The sequence below is a fragment of the Danio rerio genome, chromosome 10, assembly GCF_052040795.2.
Source record: "Danio rerio strain M-AB ecotype USA chromosome 10, GRCz13ab, whole genome shotgun sequence".
Classification (NCBI taxonomy): Eukaryota; Metazoa; Chordata; class Actinopteri; order Cypriniformes; family Danionidae; genus Danio; species Danio rerio.
Window position 1 is genome coordinate 27,809,147 of NC_141030.1, and position 27,785 is coordinate 27,836,931.

At 34.7% G+C, this 27,785-nt stretch overlaps 1 protein-coding gene across 1 annotated transcript in view; it reads left to right on the plus strand.

The window, feature by feature from the left end:
- The window catches only part of gbe1a (glucan (1,4-alpha-), branching enzyme 1a), a 265,946-nt gene that overhangs the window by 115,465 nt on the left and 122,696 nt on the right, over positions 1 to 27,785 (plus strand). Inside the window, exon 7 of the mRNA XM_087270612.2 lies at positions 55 to 264. Coding sequence (XP_087126738.1) covers positions 55 to 264 — 210 coding nt within the window. The remainder of the gene's footprint in view (positions 1 to 54; positions 265 to 27,785) is intronic.

Genomic DNA, 27,785 nt, shown 5'->3' on the forward strand with positions numbered 1-27,785 from the left:
ATCAAAAAAACACTCCAATTCACTTCAGAAACCACGTCTTGTCTTTTCCATCAGCCGCTTTGGCACTCCTGATGATCTGAAGCATCTGGTAGATACGGCACACTCCATGGGCATTGCTGTTCTGCTGGATGTGGTCCACAGTCACGCCTCCAGCAACACAGAGGATGGACTCAACTACTTCGATGGGACTGACTCCTGCTTCTTTCATGGAGGCTCCAGAGGCAAACACTCACTCTGGGACAGTCGACTCTTCAATTACTCCAGGTGAGGCAGTTCTGAGACAGTGAATACAACTGTACTGTTTTGTGGTAGACTGGGTTTATGATTAGTTTATTTAATACTATCGAGAATATCTTTTTTTTTAATTTTGCATCCATTTTCTTAATCTCTTAATAGCTCTAAACAGTACTGCCCACTGAAAGCTGATTATTGTAGATGGTTGAGCAGCTTAATTCACTCAAAAATAAACATTTGCTGTTAATTTACTCTCAGGGCATTCATGATGTTGGTGTGTTTTTTTTTTTCAGTCAAACATTAAAAAGTTTACCACTACGAGAGTAAAACAATATATATAGATAAAAAACTAATTAATTAATGCACATGGATTCACTTAAATACATATAAACACATATACACATATAGTACATATAGTATATATATATATATATATATATATATATATATATATATATATATATATATATATATATATATATATATATATATATATATATATATATATATATATATATAATTGTTATAATTGAATTATCAACTAACAGGTTTGGGAAATCCTGACATAATATATAGATTTAAACACTTTATGTTGTTCATAATGTTAATAATAAAGAATATAATGTGTTTTCTTTCTCATTCTATACAAATTATCAATATGGTACAACATAACAATTTGATAAATAATATTGTCAAAAATAACCAAAAACATACTCTATTTGCATTACCTAAAATATGTAATGCTACAATGTTCAATGTTTATTATGTCATTTGTAATCAATAATAGATTACACTGTATACATAACATTAAATGTTGTATGATAGTTTAGTGAATGTGATACATATTGCTCAAATTTCCTAATCTTGTTCTATACAATTAGCTCTCATTTGTAAATATCAATCACCCCTTGAGTTTTCTTCAAGCATTAGCATGCTAATGGAGCTCTAATGGATCTTAATGGCATCTTAAGACATATAAGAGGTACTACTTTTGTTTCCTGAACCATCACAGATGTTCAGCTTTGATTCACTCTGATGCAGCACATCTTGTATGTGGTACTTCACAGCTTGCAAACAAGCTCTTTTTGGTGAATCTTCAGTCTGTGCTGTCTTACTTGCTAGCCATTTTTTTATACGCCCCATGATGCTTCGCATACATTATGAGAGTATTTTTCAGTAAACTGTAAACATTGTGTTAAAAAATAGTTACATTTTTAAAGAAAATATTACAATTTCATTATTTTCCTCAACGTTTAACCATCAAAACTAATTTTTACATTTAACATATTACTTACAGCTCAACACAAATGACAAATAACAAAAAAAAACTCTAAACAAGGGTTTTTGCAAAGATGTTATGGACCTACATTGAAAAACCACTGTACTGTAAGAAATACAAAGAGAAAATTATTTGAAAACAGATCAAGAAAACCAGATTCAGCTGTGTAGAGCAAGGTTATTTTTAAAAGTAATGCATCATAATCACATTTTACTACTTCTAAAAATATCTAAATGTGCTTAGTTGTTGTTTCAAGGAAATGTGTCCATTATGTTACATTTGTGTTCCTTTTTGCATCTGGGCTGGGCTTCCTTGTTATAAGTCGTAATAGAACAAGAGTTCAGTAACACTTTACTTAAAGGTTGTGTTTATAAGACTGTCATGAAACCATGTCAAGTTGTCATGACAGAGAGGTTGTGGTATTGATGTTTATTCCAAGTTGACACAACATCTTAATCAATGTCATTTTTGCAGTTAAAATGACATAACCAGCCAATCAGAATGCATCACTCGACTGAATGGGCGTTATCAGTGATTATCACCTGATAGATATGGGCCAGTGGGGGCCTTCTGTGCCTACTGATAGGCTCAGAAGGCTGTTATCATCAATCCACATGGTTAATCAGCTGGAGATCACATACGGCTGCGACCGGAAAATAATGAGAATTTCATTAAATTATTTATTTTTATTTATTTATGAATTATTATTAATAATTATATTATTTTTATTTAATTTTATTATTTTTTTATTATTTTATTATTTTTATTAAATTTCCCATTAATTGTATTTCATTAACACACCCCAACCCTAAACTTAACCGTCACAGTAATGTAAAAACAGATCTGGATCCGGAGTCTTCTCTATTAGTAGCTGATCAACCATGTGGATGGATGATAACAGTCTTCTAAACCTACCAGTAGGCGCAGAAGGCCTCTACTTTCCCATATCTATCAGCTGATAAACACTGATAACGCCCATTCAATCGAGTGATAATATTCAAAGCAGGTGCCATAACTGATCAAATTACAATAGCAGTTGTCATAAGCATGCATAAAATCTCCATATTCATGATGTGTGTCCAATGAACATCCCCTTCAATTAAAGTTAATGAAGAATAGTATGCAAATAAATGTTCAACACTTTTTAATAATGAATATTTTAAGAGCATTTTTATTAATTTTAAGAGGTACTGCATTGGTTTATTGTACAAGTGAGACGAGTAATACATTTTCACATTTTAGACAGGGTCTAAAGTAACATATTTACCCATTGTTTACTACAGATCTACAGTTACTCCCGATTCCACTCAACACAGGGACTAGAGAGCTGTCAGTCAGTAAATGCATAAAGTAACTTATCTTTTCAAAATAACTGTATTTTCTTCGCAATGAAATATAACTATTACATTACTTGCCACTTGAAAAAGTAATCTGATTACATTACATTTGTTATTCGACGTGCATTACACGCATGTGTAAAAAAAGCGGGATAATACCTTTACAAAATGTCTCTCGGTCTCCTCTCGGAGATGACAGGCTCTCTTTACGCCTCCTCTCAGCTCTGATCCATTAGAGGTCTCAGTGCTGCCCTCCGTTGCCCTCTTCTGTAATGGGATTTCACATCATTGTTGTTTGAATCTGAAGTCATGCCTTACCCACCAAAATGATAGTCCTGTCTGCCGGTTACCTCTGCGAATGAACATTGATTTTTGGTCATATCTTTGTTATTGATTCTGGCTGTATGCCTTTTGTTCCTTCTGTTTTCTCTTCCCGGGTCCCTGTTCGCCGCTGGCAACATTTTAATGTTTTTTTTTTTTTTTTTTACATACTGTTGCTTGGTAGAGATAGAATGGAGGATAAGTGAAATGGGTACTGGTCAGTGTTCAAGTGGCGAACATTGCTCTTTAGTCTGTGTAACAGCACAGTATTTAGCTCTGAGTTTATCTTTGTATGTTGTGTCTGTAAAAAAGCTGTGATTAGGATTTTTGTGATATTAAATTATTAAATAATTATTTTGTTAAACTGTAAGTCTAGATATACTGCTTTTAATCAAGTCAAAAATGTCTATATTTAATTAGTAACAGCTCTTTTATCTATTAAATCAGGTAAGCGAATTTTACATTCTCGTTTTGGTAAATCTATTACTTTAATTTTCATTTACAGGGTGTCTGTGGGGTCTTTAAAAGTAAAGAAATTTGTAAAATTTCTAAAACAAAATTTCAGGCCTTAAAAAGTTATAGATAGACTGAAATATTATGTTACAGGTCTTAAATCATTTTAAACAGGCTTAATTTCTTTATGTACATGTAAAGCATTGGGCCAACACCCATCCAATCACTAACAATCCATCTCGATAAAAATACCAATATGTTTCAGTTATCTATTAAATACAATATGGTTTAATTATCTTCCTTACAATAACAATTGTTTAGAATTTTAGCAGCTACCAAGTGAAGACACTGACCCGTATAGACTGGATTGCACACATTAAGTTTGTCATAGTTTTAAATTTATTTATTTTTTTAAGAGAATTGTTTTATAGAGATTTATGCTTGCAGTGTATACAACTAGTTTTTAGTTTTTACACATTTAAAATATGTGCCCAATAACTAACTTGAGTTTTTATGTGGCAATTAAAAACAAATTCTACTGGCCCATCCAGGCCATTTAAAATCCTTAGCATTTAGCCCTGTGTAAAGGCTGATTTATACTTTTGCATCAAGTGATGTAGTCATGCATTCATACTTCTGCATGCTGTTTGTGTTGCTCTGCGATAACACCTCAGAAACACTGGCAGGTTTTTATGTTCCTCTGTGTCGAGTTTCTTCACAGGTGTTTATTTATTTTTTCTGAATACTACAAGTAGCTCAAACTTGCTCATTTAGAGGCTGGAACCGATGATCAGGCAACAACTTTAATTATAAGGTAAACAAAAAACAAAAGTCTCTATCTAGAGCTCCTTCACAGGACTCGATACTTGTAAACACTCACTCCATTGGGCTTGAATCTCTCAGGACCACCCACATTCGTCATCACTACCAAGTTGACCAATCACAAAGCTTATGCTACACATTGTTGCAATGTTTGGTTACATTTTTTGAGAGGTGCGCGTCAGCCATGGTGAGGGCTACGCGACCGCATGAAGGCTCCGCCAAACCATATGCGTGAGCTTGACGCAGAAGTATAAATCAGCCTTAAGTCTGACATTTCATTCATAATGATCTTTAAAATGGTGAAAAACGTGCTAAAACCTGCAGAAACCCTGTAAATATAAAAATTGAAGTCAGAATTATTAGCCCCCCTTTTAATTTGTTTTTTCTTTTTTAAATATTTCTGAAATAATGTTTAACAGAGCAAGGAAATTCTCACAGTATGTCTGACCATATTTTTTCTTCTGAAGAAAGTCTTTTTTGCTTTATTTTGGCTATAATAAAAGCAGTTCTTAATTAAATAGTTATTAATTTTTCAAAATGTAATTTCCTGGTAGCACCATCTAACATCAAATAATAAGCCTTGGAATTAATATTAGAAAAGAAGGAGAAAAAATACCATGAAACCCTGGAAACTGCATGGCAAAAAGCATAAAAAACAAAACAAAATGCTTAAAGACAAGCTTGTTTAAACAACACATCTCTCATGCTGACCGTCCTGTCGAATTAATCTTGAAAATAACACAGATGGGTTTCAAATATTGTAATGTCGTTATACTCTACAGATTGTCATTACACAGTATATACTTAATACGTTTCAGATTGTTTATCCAGACGAACTAATCAACGGTTGCTTGAAAGAAAGTCAGAAACAACAGCTTGTCTATTCTAATCGTGCTTTTAATTAACTTGCATCGCAGCTAATTGAGAGCCCGTTTATTTACATTGTTTTGACTTTCCTCATTTATCCATCTTTGATTTTTTGAGTTTAACAATTCTGCTAAAAAGACATAACGATTTTTCATAATACTTAAATTTAATTTGATGACTTAATAACTTGTTTTTATAGCTCACCTCCCAACCTGATCCGAGTGCTTGTTTACGCAGATAATTTTGTGGACCATTTAGCGATGGAATAAAAGGACAATAGACGATACAGTTTCAAAGCTTTGTCTGGCGAATAATTTATTTATTAATTCTGTTTTATTTGTTAATCTGTTATTTTGCGGACTGTTGTTTGAGGGCTTTGATGTTGCTGTTTTTCCTCTCGGTGTTTGTTCAGCCCCAATTATTTTTGAAAGTGATGAGGGATTGGTGGAGTGGCAGTAATATATTGATTCTTCTTTAAAGTCTTTCATCTGTGGCCCTGCTGCAGTTTGTTGGCGTCTCTGTGGTGTAAATGAGCCTCATCCAGTCTTTACCTCTGTCAATTCTCTCTGACAATCTTCTCTCTCTGGCTTTCCTTTGCATCTCTTCATCATACAGAAAATCAGATGCTTGACGACGAACAGTGTTGCTAAGAAAACGTACGCTACTGAAGGTCTAAATGTAAGGGGACACGCGCATAAATGCTTAGGAAACTATTACAACAAAGCAGTCAAAGAGGCTGAAAAGATTACTGAAATAATCTATACAGTTGAAGTCAAAATTATTAACCCATCTGATTTATTAGCCACCCCTTACCCCCAATTTCTGTTAACCCTAAAGAAGATTTTTTCAACACATTTATAAACATAATAGTTTTAATAACTTACATCTAATAACTGATTTATTTCATCTTTGCCATGATGACGGTAAATAATATTTCACTACATATTTTTCAAGACACTTCTATACAGGTTAAAGAGCAATTTAAATTCTTTATTAGGGTAATTAGGCAAGTCATAACGATGGTTCGTTCTGTAGACAATCTAAAAAGTAATAACTGTGTTAACAATATTGAAAAATAGTTAAAATAGTTTTAAAAAATGAAAATAAAACAAATAAGACTTTCTCCAGAAGAAAAAAAATATTATCAGAAAAAAAATCCATTTAAAAAAGCAAATAAAAAAATTTTGTTTTAAAATTCAAACCAGAATAATGCTTCTGCAAAAATGTTACAATATTAGCAGTAACTTTTAAGATTTTTGTTTATCTTCCTTCATTTCTATTTAGATTTTGTTTTCCTCATCAGTATATGTAGGCTCACACAGAATCTGCACACACAGAATTCCGCTGATTTCCTTAGAGTTTTAGCCCATCATTCTGTTTATTTACTCGTGTAAATGTGTGTAAATTTATATTTATTCAGTTTCTAAATTAATTTCAGTAATATTATTGACTAATATGAAAGCGTTCATATAAATTATTTACAATACAGTTTGTAAAGTAATATTTTCTGTGTTTTAGTAGATATATTATACTGTATAGAAGACTTGCTTTGTTTACCAAATAAAGTGCATCTAATTGGATTTGCATTGTAAACATTAAACAAGTTTAAAAGGGTATTACCTTTTTAGTTAATTTAATAAGGTTTTAGTTATGATACTTCCAAAATCATTCTGCATTAATACACAGATTTTTAACAAAACTCTGTACAGAAATAGCAAAAAAATGTCTACAGATTCTGTCTGGCCCTATTATATGTTTTTTAATGAATGCTTATTGCATTACTTTAGTACTAAGCATCTTTTCCACTTTCGTACTAAGCTTGTAGTGATGAGGTTTGGTTTATTCTGATTTTCTCATTACCACTTGGTTTTTGTTGTGGTTTCGTCTGTTTATTATGAATATATATAGTGTAGATACTTATATAGGGTGTTGTATTAACTTTGTGTAAGTAAATAAATTATGGTAGATTGGTACCATAATATTCATTCATTCATTTTCTTGTCGGCTTAGTCCCTTTATTTATCTGGGGTTGCCACAGCAGAATGAACTGCCAACTTATCCAGCAAGTTTTTACGCAGCGGATGCCCTTCTAGCCGCAACCCATCTCTGGGAAACATCCACACATTTACACACACACACACACACACACACACACACACTCATACACTATGGACAATTTAGCCTACACAATTCACCTGTACCGCATGTCTTTGGACTGTGGGGGAAATCAGAGCACCCGGAGGAAACCCACACGAACGCAGCGAGAACATGTAAACTCCACACAGAAACGCCAACTGAGCCGAGGTTTGAACCTGCGACCCAGCGACCTTCTTGCTGTGAAGCGACAGCACTAACTACTGCGCCACTTCTTCGCCTTACCATCATTTGGTAAAACCTAATTTAGGTCACAATTCATGCTATCTATGCTATCCATGCAACTATTGGCTTATTCCTGCCTATTAATTAAATATTTACTGTTCATTAGTGGTTATGAGCTTATTCTGCATCCCTAATCTTTCCCAAAACTTAAACCCAATTTCTACATTTCTAATCATAATGAACAGCTCATTAGTAGTTTAATAAGCTAGTAGTGTTAGTTAATTGTTTGTTAATATCATGAATTGTGACCTAAACTAAAGTGTTACCCATAATTGTAATATTCGTTTTTTTAACTTTCAAATTATTATTTTTTTTAAACCAAATGTTTATTTATTATTTTTTTACAAATATTTTATTGTTTTATTTTAACAAAATAATATAAATATGACTGCAATTTTGTTCCTGGTGCTGGTTTGTGGCTGGAAGGGCATCTGCTGCGAACTGTAAAACATACGCAAGAGTAGTTGATGGTTCATTCTGCTGTGGCAACCCCTGATAAATCAGGGACTAAGCTGAAGGAAATTAAAAATGGTAGAATTACTGCTTATTTTAATTAACATTATATAACAATGTTATTTCAAGATTTCACAATTAGCTGATGATTGATAAATAAGGTGTATTTGGCATGCAGTCCCGGGAGAGAGCCCTGAGCTCAAAAGATCCTCCAGTCTGGTGGTCCCTCCCGTTTTATCAGAAGAGAGAGGAGTCTTAGTTCAGGTAGGTCTCAAGAGCTCCCATGAATTTGTTTGTTCGATTTATTCCTTTGTTTATTAGTGGGTGCACTTACGTTCATAACCCAATCTAAAAACACTTGCACTAACATACTGTGGCCAATTAAGTTATTCAGTTCACTTACACCACATGTCTTTGGGAGGAAACCAGAGTACCCAAAGGAACCCCACAGGAACACAGGGAGAACATGTAAACTCCAAACAGAAATGCCAACTAGCCCAGCTGGGAATTGAACCAGCAACCTTCTTGGGGAGGAGTTGGGCTGATTGGGCAGATTCTTTAAGACGAAGATGACTAAGGAAATCTGGTTATTTATCATGTAAATCATGTGATAGCCAATGTGGGACTAGCTGTGGTCAATCATAGCACGAGATCCTCTCAAAATTAGTTTATAAATAAACTTCACTTATAATGATATTATGATTATTATTATTACTGATCAATTATTAAATTATCATCACATTTCTTTCTATATTTAAGTCAAAAGCAGGGCTTAATTTGTGCCGGAACACTCTGAAATCTGATCGCACCTCATTTTACCGATCCTCCTCCTCCCCCATCCGCTGTTTACTTTCACTTTTTTCTGCAACTCCCTAACCCTCCCCACTTTCGTGCGCGACACCTTTCCATCTTTGGGTAACATGCCGGATCCGTTACCCCGATCTGTTGCGGGACCACACAGTTTACAAATTAAGCACTTGTCAAAAGTGATGCATCTGTGGAAGAAGATGTGAAGCATTTATTAGAAAAGTAAAAGAAAAACAAAAAAGAATTGATATACATGTAATAGATATAATATCTGCTAGTGACTTGACAATATTTTTTAACTTTATGAAAACAAATTTATTTAAATGTTACTTTTTTAAATGTTTTGGGGGTTTTTTCAATGTAAAACCGAGAGTTCTGTAGGTGTCTGTTTTGTGTAAATGAGCTGTCTCATTCAGTTTTTACTTGTGTCAGTTCTCTCTAACAATCTCCTCTTTGGCTTTTCTTCCTATCTCTTCATCATGCATGAATTCAGACGCTTGACGGTGAAGTGTCTTGTGGAAAAGTTTGCTTGTTTTGTTTTTTGAAGTGCGTCTTCAGCATGAGATTGGGTGTTTACATCTCTTGAAGGTGATTGTAAATGATAACTGTGTCGACTTCATCTCCTTCCACTTTCCTTATGGATTTGACACGGCCCATTGGAAATAGCCGGAATGATGACCCTCTCACCCTCATTTCCATTAAAATCCAATCAGAGGAGACACGGCTCACATCCACTGCTCTGGAAACGGCCGTGACGTCCTCTCATCTGATAGTCTCTGCAACCAAAACACTATACTAACAGAGTTTAGTGGAAAGCTTTCTGGTTAAGAATGATTCCGTAACGGCTTCCGATGCACTGGAATGTTATGTTGTTTTTATTATTCCATTAAAATGTATTTCATTTGTAACACGTTTAACAATATTATGAGGTTCAAGTGGTTTTTGTTGTTGTGTTGAGTGTGTGCATGTGAAATTCATGTTTTATTCACGTAATACTTTTTATCCATAACGTGTTTCTTTTGTCTTTGTAATAATGACAGTGCATAATATTTTGCTAGTTGCAAAATATTAGTGTTTAGTTTAAAGTACAATTTAAGACTTAATTGGGTTAATTAATTTAAGTAGGAAAGTTAGATTAATTAGGCAAGTCATTATTATGGCCATGCAGGCAGAATCTGCAGACATATTTTGCTATTTCTGCACAGAATTTTGTACAAAATTTCCAGATTTATGCTGATTGATCAGGAGTATCATAACTAAAAATTTAACATATGAAAAAAAAATAATGCAATTTTAAAAACTTGTATTTAATGTTTACAATGCAAATACAAGTAGATCCATATTTGGTAAACAAAGCAAGTCTCTTATACGTCTACTAAAATGCAGAAAATATTACTTTGCAAACTGTATAGTAAATACAAATCAAATGAACCTTTTCATACTTGTCACTAATGTTACTGAAATTAATTTAAAAACTGAATAAATATAAATGTTCACACATTTACACAAGTAAATAAACAGAATCAATGATGAGCTAAAAATCTGTGGATTTCTTTGCCTGCAGATTCATCTAGTCATTGGCCAAACGTGGTTTGTTCTTTAGTCAACTAATAGAGGGCAAATAACCTCTGGGCCATTAACCAAGGACCTTAGCCATTTTTACCTTTTTATGCCAGCCAGAGTAAAAAAAAATAAATAAATGCACTTTTCTTTGCTTAATATTGCTTACCAAAAACAATTTAAAAGTTTAAGTTAACAGGAACATTAATGAATACCTGTATTATTCTAATAAAAAATAATCAGTATTAAAAATACAAATGTAATGAAACGTCATTGTATTTTATCACAACAAATTTGTTAGCAGCAGATGCCCTTCCAGCCGCAACCCAGTACTGAAAAACATTCATACACACTCATTTACACTCATACACTACGGCCAATTTCATTCATTCATTTCCTTTTTGGCTTAGTCCATTTATTCTTTATTAATCTGGGGTCGCCACAGCAGAGTGAACCGCCAACTTTTTCAGCACGTTTTATGCAGCGGATGTTCTTCCAGATGTAACCCATCACTGGGAAACATCCATTCACACTCATTCACACACATACACTATGGACAATTTATCTTACCCAATTCACCTGTACCACGTCATTGGACTTTTGGGAGAAACTGGAGCACCCGGAGGAAACCCACGTGAACGCGGGGAGAACATGCAAACTCCAAACATACCCGCCAACTGACCCAGCCGAGGCTCGAACCAGCAACATTCTTGCTGTGAGACGACAGTGTTAACCACTGAGCCACCATATCACCCTTGCAAAATATGATTTTACTAAAAAAAAAATTAACTGTTATACAGCATGGGGCGTTTTCTAAACCTCTCGCTAAATTAAAACATTTAACTACATCCCCATCAACCACGGTGTTCTCTTTTGAAGCTGCACCATTGTACCCAAATAAAAGACATGAAATAATGTTAAAACAAAGCCTGGAGACTGAAAAGAGTAACCGTCCTGCAACAGATGCTTTAACACACACTTGTTTACTTCATCTCTGTCAGTGGCTCTGTGAGTCTGGCTGAACGTCAGTGTGTATCAGCAGCTGTCCTGCACTAGACTTCACTCAGTAATTAACACTGAGGCTCCAGTTGTTTGCAGTCTAATTACATGTTCGACAAGCTCTGTTTTTAATCCACAGACACTCTCGTGATGGCCGTAAAGATGAGATCTATGTCTTTTGCCGTCAGTCAAAACAGGAGTAGATTTTTCTTTTCTATTTTCATTTAATGGAAGTGATCTGAGTTTTCCTCTGAAGAATCTAACTAAGGATCTGAGAATCGTTGTAGCAAACGTATGTATGTGTTGCTTCAAGAAAGCAACCATTCATTTGTGTTGGGTTTTATTTTCATTTGTTTAGATTCTTTTATTCTTCATTTAATTATTTTATTTAATCATGTAATAATTAGTCATTTTTTCATTCATTTATTTTCTTGTCGGCTTAGTCCCTTTATTAATCCGGGGTCGCCACAGCGGAATGAACTGCCAACTTATCCAGCATGTTTTTGCGCAGCGGATGCCCTTCCAGCTACAACCCATCTCTTGGAAATATCCACACACATACTAATTCACACTCATACACTACAATTTAGCCTTCCCAAATCACCTGTACCGCATGTCTTTGGACTGGAGGGGAATCCGGAGCACCCAGAGGAAACCCACGTGAACGCAGGGAGAAAATGCAAACTCCACACAGAAACGCCAACTGACCCAGCTGAGGCTCGAAGTGACCATCTTGCTGTGAGGCAACAGCAATACCTTCTGTGCCACTGCGTCGCCCCATTAGTCATTTAAATAATAAATTTTCATTTTAATTTTATTTTATTGTTCATTAGTTAATGATTTGATTATTATTATTGATAATTATTTGTCATTTGATTATGTTTCATATTTTATTAATAGTTTCCTATAATTATTGCTTTAATATTATTTCATTTTTCCATGTTGTTATAATCTTATGTGGATTCAAGCGACATTTGTTTTTATGAGTTAGAGAATGTCTCCATGTTGTGAAGCAGTAAGTTTGCATTGCTGTTGCTTGTGGTATAATAACACTTGTTGGATTTATCCTGGTCAGACGAAGTCTGAGCATTGAATTATACACAACTAAGGTTATTGAACAAACTCTGATCCTACTTTATTATCATTACTATGTCTCCTGCTTCTGCTGCTCTCTAGCTTTCTCGGTCAACTCCTGTATTGATAGGGGACTGGTATTCAGTTGGACACTGGTTAACAGGTTTAGGTATAGGGTGGCTCCACTTGCTTGTTCTCTGGATACCCAGAAAAACAGACATTTTCTGACAGGATATAGCATCCGGGGCTAGATCTTATTTATGTGGAGTAAAGAGTGTATTATGCTCTTTTAACAAAAATGAAAAAAGGATAAACCTTTTCAATCCTTTCATGTGTGGGCAGTAGGCATCATTAGTTTGGTGCAAGTAATGCATTTCTGAATTTAAAACAAAAGTGCAAAGAACAAAAAAATAAATTAATTAAAAATAATAGTAACATCTAAGCTAATGAAACAATCATCTAAGCAAAACAAAAACATATATGCAAAGATCTAAGTACAGTAGACGGTTTGCACATTGCAGTTTGACACTGTATGTGTGTCTGTGTGTGTGCAAATGCCCAAATGGAAATAGAGCTCATTAGGTTTGATATACAAAAGGATTGGCTGTTGCATTCAGTCTGACACTGCTTTTTTAATTTCATTTTTAAGATCTGAAAGAATGCCGCAGGGCACCCTGGCGAAAAGTCTTGTATTGATGAAATTTTAATTGCCTTAATCTAATGAAGGGCCCGTGCAAATCTTGCAGCAGGCAGTCGAGCAACCGGTTTTTGAAGGAAATTAAAAATGTAAATTCCTTTTAAAACAGGCTATAGATGATATCCAGCTCATAAATGCGATTAAAAACACTACTAAATACTAAAAATTACAACTTGAAAGTAAATTAGAGCTTCAAGTTTCAAACAAAAGACTAATTTGGCAAGGTTATCGCTAAGGTTTTTGTTCTTCTGAGAATTTATGTATGAATCCAGACTCATGAAAAATATGTGGCCTGTGGTGATATTTTTGCGTGATATTACATTTCTGCTTGCACATTTTGGCAGCAGTTATTGTGAAATATCCAATGAGGGCTTCCAAAAAAGCATATGTTTTATGTTTAAAAAGCATAGATTTTATGTTCTACTGTCTTTAATGTTCTAAATATTTGAAAAGGAAACACAGGCCCTACAGTATATGTGCCATTCACATATATTTAAATTAATATGAAAAGCAAGTGCATGTTATACCCAAAACTAATATAGATTTTTTTTTAAATATGTGTGCGTGTAAAACAATATGATTTGCACAAAGAAATTATGGGGTTCTTCTCTAAACAGGGTGGAAGTTGTTTCCACCCTGTTTAGAGCATCATTATGGGCGTTTTATGTTATAACTTACGTGGTTCAAACAACGGATCTGCGACAGAGAAACTAAGAGTTTTGGGAAACACTCGTCACTACATTGTTCTTTTCCCAAACGATATATCATACTGATAGTTCAGCCATGAGTTATGTTGTTGTTTAGGAAACGCAATCCATAATGAGTTGAATATCATCATTTATCTGCATGTACATTCCGTACTGTTTATTAGATTTTTTTTTTCTTTGAACAGAAATTAATAATAACACTCAAACTTCTAAATACTTCTAAATATTCAGTACATCACATTTTTCACTAAAACTTTGCATTTCCAACTCCCAACATACTGTGGTCATTAAAATGACAACCAAATTGTGTTAAAAATGCACTATTTTTTTGGTTAGAAACTATATAAACTCTTTTTCCCCCCTTCTTCTTCTTCTTCTTTTTTTTTTTTTTACAAATCCTTCACTAAGTATTTTGAGGTCATAACATAGTTTACATGGAACCATATGAATAAAAAATTATTAAAGATCTACCCCATAATCAAAATGCCAAACAACTGGAATTATCTTGCCTCTAATTTTTATTTTAGCACAAAACTCCACCAAAGTGTATTCTGTAGGTATATTCTGCTAAAGTGTTGCTGGCATTTTTTCCCTTGGGATGTATTTATTTAAAATAATTTTCATTTATAGATTACTATTTCTGTTTTACTATTATTAACATGAATGCAATGGCACAACTAGAGCTTATTAGACAACAACAAATGCATCTACTTTCTCACAAATAAATCCATACACTTCGACCTGACATTCAACTCTTGAAAGGTGTGTCCATGCATCTTTACCTATAATCATGTCTGTTTAAACACATGAAACATGTAGTAACCATTTAACTCCAAATAAAAAAAGTTATAAGTTATATGTTGATTTTTAAATGTTTAAGTTCGCCCTAAGTTTGCTTTAAGTTTGATCATTTAAGTCTCTGGCCGAGACTTGTACTGTAATGATGCTGTAGATGTCATGTTAAGTGCTTCAGTAATTCCAAAGAAACAAAGACAAGGAGACTACGGTCTCATATTGGTTGTGAAAGAAAGATAAGCAGTGCCAGTAAATCAAACAAAAACACTCACCGGCCCCATTAAAAGTTTAGCTACGAAGTCAGAAACAGCTGAGTGAGCTTAGCAGGACTCATGAACCCAAAGAAACTGAGCAGACTTATAGTGGTCCGCATGAGCCCCGGGGGGGCAGGCTTCTGCAGGAGAGTTAGCTAACAAAAGCACATTAGTTCAAACAGTGCACTTGGCAGTGAATTTATGTTTCACTTACGGTCTGGAATGGCTCAAAAAGTATCGTTGCATCTACTGAGAACAGAATATCAATTTTGTGCTTACAAGAGATGAAGAGTTTAAACTACTCAACAGTATTTGAATGAGCGGGTCTATTTTAAGTACAAATGTTTCAATAGGGTCTGTTTATAACAGTTGTTATTATTATGATTTTTGATCCTCGTGTGATCTCAGGATGGGTTAGTTGATCACAGATGAACAGTTTAAAAAAATATTTTTTTATTAGAGATTTCAATATTTTTTATGGAATGGATGAGCCATGTGAATAAAGGTAAACGAACACCTACATATGTGCAATCTTTTATTATTGGTTTTATTATTTATGTTTTATAATTATTATCATTGGCATTAATACTTAATACTATGACTAGTAATTAACTATAATATAAAGTATTATATTATATTATATTATATTATATTATATTATATTATATTATATTATATTATATTATATTATATTCATCGACATAATAAGATTACATCCTTTTCACATTTCTGGGGTTCTCAATAGCTGAAGTCATCATAGTTGGTTAAATTTAGAGAGCATTGAATGGGAGAGCACAATGAATATATATACATAAGAAAAACTCCATAATGGCATTATCAAGACTTTCAAAAAAAAAAAAAAAATGTGTGAGATTGATGATGGCAGCCAAAGAAGAATAACGGCTTTAAAACGGTTAAAAAAAAAAATTAAACATTAAAAACTTTCAAGAATTTAAGATTATGATGACCATTAAATGTGTCATAACAGTTTTGTGAAAAGGGTCCATGATAATATTAAGGTTTTAATTGTTGACATATCTAATACAAATGCAATTTATGGTGTCAGAATTGTCATACACAGTGTTGAGGGTAACGCATTACCAGTAAGGCAAGTTACATAATAATATACCTTTTCTAAATAACAAGTAAAGTAACGCATTACTTTTAAATAATAATAATAATTTTTGAGTTACTTTTTTGAAAACTTTTTAGTTTAATTATTTGTCTTTTTTTTGTTTTAAATTGCTGAATTACTTAGTCGCAATAATCACGCAGTCAATGAGAGAATGTTATTATTTTGAAGGCATCGCATAAAAGGAAAAGGGGTTTGTCTAAAGGGACAGTGATTTTACTTAAGAAAAATACTACAAAAGTTGGATAAATGGTTAAATGTTCAATAACCTGTATATATGGCATGTATAGATCTGGGGTCATTAAGTTCTTGGAAAACAATATCCTAAAAAAAAAAAAATTGATGTTTTTTTTAAAATGGAAATGTAGGTGTAGGTTACATAGTTTGTTGTTAATTGTTGAGCTCCTCTTTTTTTAAGTTCTGTAAGAGATCAAACCTCAGCCACGTAATAAAAGTAATGCAAAAGTAACTCAAAAGCAACGTAACGCATTACTTACCACAAAAAGTAACTAAGTAATACAACTAGCTACTTTTTTAGGTAGTAACTCAATATTGTAATGGATTACTTTCTAAAGTAACTTATCACTGTATCACTTTCTGTCAGCATACAGTTTTTGATAATTGTTTTAAAAAACTAGTTTCTAATAATACAAATATATCATTATTACTATTCTTATTATTACTAAAAATAATAATTTAATTTTTATTAATAATAGTAGCAGTATAGTAGTAGTAGAAGTAGTAGTAAAATTAAATAAATAAATATATAACATAAAGAGTGATGATGAATTTTGCTGTTGCTTATTAGTAATGAAAGCCATAAATGAATCCACCCCTGCGAGATTTAAACCTGCAAACTTTCAGTTTCTTGCCCAGCCCTTTAAATGCTAAGTTACACCACCACTGGGTCCATCTGTTATTACACAGCAGGGAAAGTGCTGTTCAGCCCCAGTGAGATGAACTAGATGACTTGTAATCATTCATCTCTCAGCTGAGTAAACACTATGGTGGGAGGACAGATTCTCAGCTTTAATCCTGGTTTAAATCTTCCCCGGCCTTGCTGCATTTACACCCTCACTCAGCAGACCAAACCGAATTTCAAAAGTGGATATATTCAAGTGGATATATTTCAAGTGCTAATGTTCTCGATTTGAATCCAAAAGTGCCATCTTAAAATAGTTTTTCCTGTGGCTCAAGTATTTCAAGTATGGACTGTGTTTGAGCATATGTGTGCGCTTGTGTATTTGCATTTGTGTGTTGTCTCTAATTTGCTCTAGTGGGTTTGTGCTTATTTATGAAATCTAATTGGGAGCTATTTTGATGTTGTAGAGTTCAAACCATTAGACATGCTGTTGCAGTCCTGCACATCTCACTTAACTGGTTATAATTGAATCCCATAGGGTCCGCCTGTGAAGTGTTGTTTTGGGGCCGGAGAGACTGGTGGGGGGTTGGAGGAAGATTTTGGAAGACAGCTCATGAGATCCGTTAGACTCACGCAGTGTGGGCTTTCTCTGTTCTGTTGTCTGCTAACACACTGCCCATCAAAGGAGCTTTTAATAAAGCTGAGATCCACTGCAAGGTCTGCGCTTTCTACTGAGAAAGCTGTTTGTGTGTTCGCTTTCAGATTCAGTCAAGTCCTTCAGTCAGCTCGAGTGCTGCGAGAGCTTTTAATACTTTCTATAAATCTAGAACCCGGCTTCACCCGGCTTCACAAATGATGTTTGATGCTAATGCGCTAACAAGCTAACTAGGAATGTAAACACCTCTAACTACGTAAGTCAGTCACATAGCTACATGTTAATTATGTTAGCATGTTGTTAAGCTAATGATTTGACACTTGAACCACAAGTGTAAAATATATTGTACAATGCCACACAAACCCTGCTGTTCCTGAAGTGTTGTAAGAGCTTTTTATACAATAGGACTTTCCCTGAATGTGGAACTCACATCAGCTAATGATGTATGATGCTAACCTCTAAGCTTAGAAGAATATTACATCCTCAGGTGAAATGCTTGTTAGCATAATGTATCTGTGTCTGTTTTTGTTGTGTAATATTCCATTCTATGTGTGTAAGCCTTTTTAGCGCTTCTGAAAATAATTTGTTTATTTATTAGAATTTATTTACATTTGTTTTCAATTCCAAATTCAATCTGAATCCAATTTTAAGTGACCGTCTATTTTTTAAGGGACCGTCTATTTCTAATTAGAAATGGGTCACATTTTTCATTCATGAATCAATTTAGTGTTTTGACTTATATCTGATCTCATACTCTTCAGTTATACGTTTACATGTTTCTCATGGACAGGATCTCAACATTCTGAAGTTAAACTAGTCTGGTTGCCTCCTGCTCACTGGTACTAAAAGTGTAGTTAATTTAGTCATTACCATACAACTTGCTAAATCAGCGATAACCAGTACTCAAATAGTCTCCAAGCTAAAGTGCCGACTGCTCCAAACAGTCTCGTGCAATTTGTTTGAATATCATGTACACAGATCAAGGTAGCACCAGCCTCGATGTAATCTACTGATATAAAAGATTTCAAGAGAATTCAGAATGTATCAAAACTTTACACTTTATTTTTCAGATCAAAGTATATCATGCCAATTACAAAATCAAAGAGTAAAAGCCAATTCAGAAGTAAATGTACAATATCAATTACTCAAACATAATTCTAAATTATACATAGTGTTAAGCTTGAGAGCCCTACGGGCCTGTCTGGTTACAGACTTGTGATCCAGAGACATTTCGTCCTTCTCTTAAAATACCCTATAATAGCAATGAGTGGATATTTTGTCAAAGTTAACCAGTGACTTAAAAATGTACTTATCTGTTGGGATTTAATCAAAATTTAATAAAGATAGTGATCAAAACCTCGTTATCAATACCACATGTGTCAAATCCATTTCCTGGAGGGCCGCACCTCTTTCGCTTTAACCCTAATTAAACACACCTGATGAAACTAATAGATTCCTTTAGGCTTGTTTAAAAACAGCATGTAAGTGTGTTGAAGCATGATTGGAACTAAACTGTGCAGATCTGTGGCCCTCCTGGAACTGGATTTGACACGCGCCATAGGGGAAGGAAAGTTCAAGAAAGAGGGCAAAGTCTATCCTTGGCCTTTTTCTTCAGATTTCAAAGTTTTTGTTGTTTTATTACAGGGCTCAAGTCTGAATAAAATACCTTGCTATAGTTTTTTTAAAGTACTTTTTGTTGGGTGTACATTTATGTATGTAAACGATATTAGCAAGGTGCCAAGTTAGCAGTACAGTAAGAAACCCTGTAACAAACAACACAGTAACAAAACCTGTGGCCATAAGTTGACTATGAGAGTGAGAGCTATATACATACAGTGATTTTTTTTTTAAACTAAGGATTTCACTACATCTTTAAAAAACCTCAGCAAATAATGTATGCTAATGAGCAGGTGAATCTGCAACTGAAATGCAACAATATGTCTGTGATTGTGTATGGTGAAACACATTTTGTTGTAAGCTTTTTATACTACTGCTTCCACAACATTTGGAACCAGCCTAAGCAAATGATGTATAAAGCTAAAGCTTTAACTAGCATATTATTATGTATGCTAAAAAATCACAGGCAAAAAGCTTGCTGTTAGTATTATTTTGTTGAAGTACTTTTTATTGGGGGAAACTAACTCTGTTAGTCAGTCATGTACATACTAATGATATCAGCATGTCGCTAAGCTAACGGCTTGACACTTTAACAAACGTAAAACATACCCTACATAAACCCTGCTGGTCTTAGTTGACTGAAGTGCTGTGAAAGCTTTTTATTCTAGGGCTTTCACTGCATCTGCAAAAGGCCTCAGCAAATGATGTACGATGCTAATGCACTAATTAACTTAATAAGAATGCAAAAATCCACAGGTAAAAAGCTTGTTAGCGTTCAGTAAGTAAGTGTGTAGAATGTTGTTTTGTTGTACTTTTTGTTGAGGATGAAAAGTAACAAATAATGTTGCTATCATATTGATAAGCTAAGGACTTGACATAGTAGCACACCTTAACACTGCAAAGTTGACTGAAGTGCAGTGGGGTCTTTTTATACTAAGCGTTTTCTCAACAAATGTTTGCAACACAAAACATCTCCTCAAAAGCCTTTTTTTGTTTGATTTACTGTAATTAGATTTTTGACTGTTGTAGGCTATAAAGTAGGGCTAAACAATATATTGTTTGAGCATCGATATCACAATGTATGTATCTGCAATAGTCACATTTTATGATTACATTATTTATTAAATATTTAAAGATTCAAAAAAAAATTTTTTTTTAATTGTTTATACAATGGCGACCATGCTACTTTACATTTGACTGTTCAATTGCTGTACTTGAACACTGTTAACACTGACTCCCCAGAACATCATAGAGCACTGTTTATTTAATTATTTATTTGTTTATTTATTTTTGCTTGTAATTTATCATAATTGATGCACTGCATAAACAAAGAGTGGATCATCCCCAGTTGACCTAAATGAACTAAATCTTTTTAAATATAATTATTCAAATAATCGGGTGAAATAATATTCCTATCGAAATTATATTATATCACTGTAAAACAAAATATTGCAATGTCAAATTTTTCCAATATCATGTGGCCCTACTATGAAGTAAATAAAATCATTCAAGCGTAATTAAATGAAACTGTAATGTGGTCTTAACTGGAACTATTGCACTGTGAGTTTCCCTGAAAATTATTGCACTTGAATGGTTACAGCCAGTCCGAATTAAGCATTCAACAAACCCAGAGTAAACACAGCATAAGCTCATTCTGAAAACGTAGCCCTATATACATTTCTGGAGATTGTGAATTATTTAGCCAGAAGTACGTGTGGCTGCATTAAATTTTTTTAATAAACGCTACGGGGCAGTATGACGCCGTTTCTTTTTTGCGCTTATCAGCTTACCGCTTACCTCCGTATGGACGGCTTTCGGTTAGTTTGTCCTGTTAGTATTACAAATCGAGATCAGATTTATGCAATACGAGCATGCAAATCTTTTTGCTTGCGCACTGATTTCCTCTGCTCTTGCACAAAACTCGTGTAGTGAGTATGTCTCCAACATTTATTAGATTTGCTAGAAATATTTAGAAATGTCTCTAATAGACCTACAGAGTGGCATTAATACATCCTGAAGTAAAGTGAAATGGCTATAAACTCCAGCAAGATAAAGTCATTGTATGTAGAACCACAGACCTTTATCTATATATAAAATAAAATTATGGAAACATCCTGTGTTCATCCTAACTGAAAGCTACGTCGTGTTTGCTGCCCTCACGCAATACGCACCTATCAGTCAGTCAGTCAGTCAGTCAGTCTGTCAGCATGTCACCTTAAAGGGTTAAACAAATAACACATACCACTACTACAATTACAGAAAGGTTCGCTATGTTATAATTCATTTACCTTTTAAAACGCTTTGGAGCAATTATAACCCGCTATTAAAAACAACAACAACAACAACGACTAAACGTTTTGAATGAGAAGCTGGAATTTAGCCGTGGCAGGATGCATTTTTTGGTCGCCATGGAAGATTGAATGTAGCGGAAACCATGGTGTTGATTCAACTCATTTTAAGTAAGTAGTTTGCACAAGCAGCAAAACAAAATTTTGTGTGTAATATAAATTAAACTTAGCAAAACCATTGTTTGTCATGTTCAGTAATCACACAATACACAAAGCTTTACCTCGTTCACATGTTTTGTGTGCTTAAATGTAAATGACATTCAACTCAGCTTTAGGCTACAGATGTCACCAATAGGCAGCTCTCTAAGATTTGGAACGGAGCCTCTGAGTCACTCTTCTCCGGAGCTGATTGATTCTCTGAGATGGCAGAAGGTGTTAGCAGTATGACAGAGCAGTCCCGGCTGTGAGCTGAGACTCCGTAGGTGCTCATCGACTCTGCTCTTCCCCACAGGGGCTTCACTTATCACACCGAGGGCTTTTACTCAATGTCTTCAACACCCAGGGAGCCTCGCAGGAGGGAAGCGCTGACTCTGTCACCCACTCGTTCTCCACATAGTGCTGCAAACCTCCACTTAGAGAGACAGACCTTATCTCTCATCAAGGGCGGCGTGCCAGGGTTTTGTCTTTAATCAATTATTGATGTGAGAAATAAAGCCGTATTTGGGAGGTACTTTGTACTCTAACAGGTGAACAGATTGCCTTGTCTGACAGGGCTTGTGTTTCCAGTCAGGCTGAAAATTGAACTTTTAAAGGGGGAGAGAGAGATGTAGAACAAGAGACCACCGAGATGCCTAAGCTTTACACGGAAGCTGAGAGGAGATTCACTTCTTTTGCTTTGTCTGTGTCTTTTTCACTCTTCTTCTTTTACCCGATTGGAACTTGTGTTTTTCTTGCTTCTTTTGATGGTAATCAGGATGATTGACGAAAACAACTGTCTGGTTATTCTCTGTCCAGTTATTCCAATTTGATTCTTGTTCTTTCTGCATATGTGCAATGGCTCTTGTCGCTTTAAACTGTCATTTTTTACACTTCTGATCTTCTCAGATGCTAAAAGCACTTTTAGTTTGTAACACTAGTAACACGTCTCTGGATTTCTCTTATTACTTTGTACTTACATGTTTTGATGCACAGTATGTTCATGAATCATTCATTCATTCATTTTCGACATAGTGCCTTTATTAAATAATGAACCCTTTATAGTAAAGCAAAATATAATTTCAAATGATTTATGAAGGGCGTCACGGTGGCACAGTGGGTAGCACGATCACCTTACAGCAAGAAATTTGCTGGTTTGAGCCCCAGCTGGGTCAGTTGGCATTTCTGTGTGGTAGTGATGCGCAGATAGCTGTTATATTCGCAGGCGCTGCGGATAATCCGCGGGACTGGCGGGTCGTGTAATAAAAAAATACATTATGATTATTTGCGGGTAGATGTAGCAAGACATGACAGTGGACCAGTGAAAAAGCAGAGAGTGGGCTTTGCAGAATGGAAGATGAGACGCCCAAAATAATGAATGGGAAGATAAGACGCCCTAAGATAATGAGACGCCCAAAACAATGCAAGAGTAGCCTATTCAAAAGTTTTTCTGTTCAAAGTTTCAGTTAGAGGAGTCATCAGAGGAAAATCTGCTATTGTTCTGGGAGAAACAAGATCACTTATTTCCACGACTGCATTGCTTTGCGAGGAGAATGTTGTTCATTCCTACAACAAGCGGTGCGAGTGAACGCTCATTCTGTGCAGCTGAGCGCTTTTTGGAGGCGAGGTGCAATCGCCCAAATTCAGGCACAGTAGATGCTTTTCTGTTTTTGCACAGTGTGAAGAAAAAGGAAGAGTAAACATAAGCAAACATTTTGTTATCTGTAAAAGCTAAAATGATTTTTTTTTACTTTCTGTATCTATTTGAAAATGAAGAAAATGTTGTCTATTTAAAAACATTTACGATTAACATTATTTTACTATCATAGATGTGCGGATTATAGCTCATTTATTGTCCCCCCCTACTGTTAAATCAGATTTACGCCCATGCCTACACTGAAAAGCAGCATGGCATCACTTCACTTCAGACACAGATGTGAGCCACATTTACAATATTTTTATTCAGATTTATTTATTTATTTGGCAATTTTTAATAGATTGTATGTAAACAAAAAAAAAAAAAAAAGATTGCACTTACTAATTAAAGTTTAAAAACTTTTATTACATTGCAAGCTTTAGATCAGGATATTTTCAAATATGTCTGTTCATTACAATGTACAATGGGTTCAAGATCTGTTACTGAAAATAAATCTACATTAATGTTGATTAAACTTCTTTATATATATATATATATATATATATATATAAATATATTATATATTATATATTTTATATATAAGTATATAAGTATATATAAGTAACTTATTTACAAGTATATAACTTATATATAATTTCAAAACTAATAATAATAATAATAATAATAATAATAATAATTATTATTATTATTATTATTATTATTATTATTATTATTTTGAATGTTTTCATTTAGCTTAATATGTTTCAGTTACAGGGATAGTTCACCCAAAAATTTAAATTCTGCCATCATTTACTTACCCTTCACTTGTTAAAGCCTCTTTGGGTTTCTTCATTCTGTTACGCCCCGTGTGGTTCAGAGGATGAAAAAAGCTAAACCTAGTTTTGAGAACCCAATTTTTTTTTTTTTTAATTCCCCTGAGATGTTAGCTGCTATGGATTGACACAGACATGTAAAGAAGTGGCAAAAAGGGGTTAGATTTATTTACAATAAAAATAAGAAAGAAAAAAAAAAGAATCTTTAATCACCCAAAGTATATTTACAAATGTGTACAATAAATGCAAAATAGGCAAACACATCTCCTGAAACAAACCTGATAGAGTGAAGGAAAATAAGCGGTGCCAAATCCAAGAAAAAAAACAAACAAATTAAACACCAGCTAACTAAACCCTCCCCACCTCTAAATAACTAATGAGAAATGTAAAAATAAAAAAAAAAACATCTTCAGCGTCACATGCCCCTAATATGCACTCGCTGGAAAGAAAAAGGTAGCACCCGTTTCTAACCTAATGGATAAACAGAGAATCAACAACGTGTGTGTAAAATGTAAGTCACGTGATGTACTACATTTTCACTTCTCCTTTAGTAGATTTAAGCAGATTTTGGGACGATCTGAATGGATGTACAACTCAAAAAAAAAAAAAAAAAACTGAAGCGAACCAGAGAACAGGACATGCACACAAATGTCACACAGGAAGACAGAGCAGTGAGAAGAGACAAGAATCCCTCCAGTCTGGTCCAAATTGTCACTGGAGCACTTAAAGGGTCACGAAGCACCAAAACACATTTTTTGAGCTGTTGACAGTTGTATATGTGTCCCACACTGCTTAAAAAACTTGGACACATGTATTTCACTAAAAAGTGAAAATTGGTTGTTTTTGCGTTATTTCAAGCAAATTCGTACTTCTAGTTTGAAACAATTTTTAAAGCTGCGTCACGGCCATGAGATCAGCGTGCGCTATTATGTATGCGGTGCAACTTTATTAATATGGATGATAGCTTCCAAGACTGTATTTACCAATTACAGTGTTCAGACGGCTAAGAGACTCTGCGTTGTGTTGCCAAGCAGGAGAACATGAATTGTTTGGAAATACAGGTTGTCAGTGTTGCGTTTATAATTTACTGCAGTGAAGGTTTTGTTTTCATTTTCCCTCTATGAGAGCGCAGCTGGACTCACATGTGGAGAACAGTGCACGCGACGTGCCATGAAAATACTTGTCTAAGGAACATTGTTTTCCTGAGAGTTTTTTTCATCTGGAAATGGTAAAATTCAGATTTGCCGCTCGTCTTTTAATAAAGATGTTGATCCAGTTTATGTTTATTGTCCTGTCTCTACAGATGTGGTAAGTGAGTGACTAGTGGTCTTTATTTCTTTATTCAGAGGCAAAGTTAGTTTGTATCGTCAGCAGTACTTTTTCAGTGTTTAAAGATGGACCTTAGTCAAATGATTTCTAAGTTAATAAAGTTTACCATACATTAATATTACTACAAAATTATAGATTGAAAAATCTGCTGTAAATGCTGCTCTCCCGAGTGTAAACGCGTACAGGCCCGGATTGGCTAATCGGGAGGACCGGGAGAATTCCCGGTGGGCCGGTCCGTTTTTTGGCCGTGAGGGCCGGTGCCTCTAGCTCCAGAATCTGTTGCCCTCAGCAGTCACACTTTTTAAATTTATTTATTTATTTATTTACTTGACCACAGCCTTTTTATTCATTATTTTAGCTGTTGTGGTCCAGCAGGTAGCACGTTAGGTTACGGCACCGCGGACCTGGGTTCGATCCTTGTTAGAGTAAATACTTGTTTTCATTTTTATTGTTAAGACAAGTAATACTGTTAGGGTTGTTGAACATTTGAATTTCTAAAGAGCTGTTTTCTCAAAAAAAGACGTGATAGTGTCATTAGGAACTGATTTGGAAATGACCTTATTTTAATATAGTCAGTCGTGAACTGAGGTGGGCGGGTCTGAGGCTTGAAACTCCAGGGCTGAAAAGGTGTCCCACTCCGGCCCTGAACGTGTAAGTACCACAACCAAACTTACCATCGTGGAGGATTTTTGCTGCATTTTGTGACAGGAATAACACATACGGCTTTCTGATGCTACCTGCCGTGTGCATCTAAATTACAGAGAAATGCGGAGGGTTTTTTTTTCTCTCATTCGCCGTGCGGTAACAAACATTGCATAAAAGATACACGGTTCCAGCAATTCCTCGAATCAAATATCTTGTTTGTCACAAGTGGCATGAATAAAATTCCTGAATGAAAGAGCCAAACTGCAGTTAAAGTCAACTATTTAATAATTTGTTAAATAATTTGATTACTAGGGTCCATGTAAACAGAGTCACTGTCTTTCCCCTCTGCGTCTGTGTTTGTTTTGCCTGCATGAAAATCAGCGCGTGCCCAAACTGACACTCCCATTTTTATGCAAATCTTTACGCACCATGCCTTTTTCCCTCTTCAGACACTCCCCTTAAACAGAGTTGGCCACGCCCACTTTCCTGACTTTTTCCAAAGTAGAGGTGTGAAAACACCTTGCTGAAACAGGGGGGGGTTTATGGTCCTTTAAATGACTCCAATCCTCTTTCACTCATGAAAACTCCACGAGCCAATCGGAACAACTAGATTGTAGAAGAATAGCATACAGCAAATAAAAACTGGATGGGGAGGAGGGAACAACAGAGCAACACCCCCAGGCATGTAACACCGTTAAACTCAAAAGAAGACATTTTGAGAAATGCTAGCTGGCCCCCATTGACATCCATATTATTTGAGCAGATGCCAGTAACCATCATTTTTCAAAAGATCTACTTTTGTGTTCAACATAAGAAAGAAGCTCATGAATGTTCAAACCCACATGAGGGAGAGTAAATTATGAAGTCATTTTTATTTTTATGTGAGCTATCTCTTAAAGATAAGAGATTCTTCAGCTAATAAAACAGCTTTTAGATATTAGTGGCAATAATAAAGCAGTCATTTGATTATAAAAAAAGAGGAAGTGTTTATTTTTTATTATTATTATTATTTTACAGTCGCTCTAATTCGTTCTTCAGCTTGTGTGAGATGTTTGACAGTTTTCAAGTGTTTGTCCATGTGGACATGTGTTTGTGTCTTTAATCCTTTCCCTTTTTCAACTATCCTGTTTTCTCTCCCCTTTGTTAGTGGCACGTTGAAGTGTTACATTGTTGTCTAGTTGCTGATTGGCCGCTCTCTGAGCTGACAGTCGGATTAATTGAGCCTCTCCACTGAGTCCTATCAAATCTCAGAGCCAACATTGACACCAAAACAATCAACGACGGCTCGCAGCCCTGCCTGAGATCCACAACTAATTAAAGAGATTGTATGGTTTACTCTTAGAGAGCTGCCTAATGCTCCACAGGTCATCATAACACAGCATGCGGGATATCAAAGCTCAGAGTAACACCCCTGAGGATTTGCTTCTTTTTTATGATTTCGGAAGCAGGTTTGCTTTCTTATGTCGTGAGTAGCACTTTATAATTAATTTGATTGGTTTCCGTTCAGCTTAATTTGATTCAGTTCAATTAAGGGAAATTAAAAAGTGCTCTATTA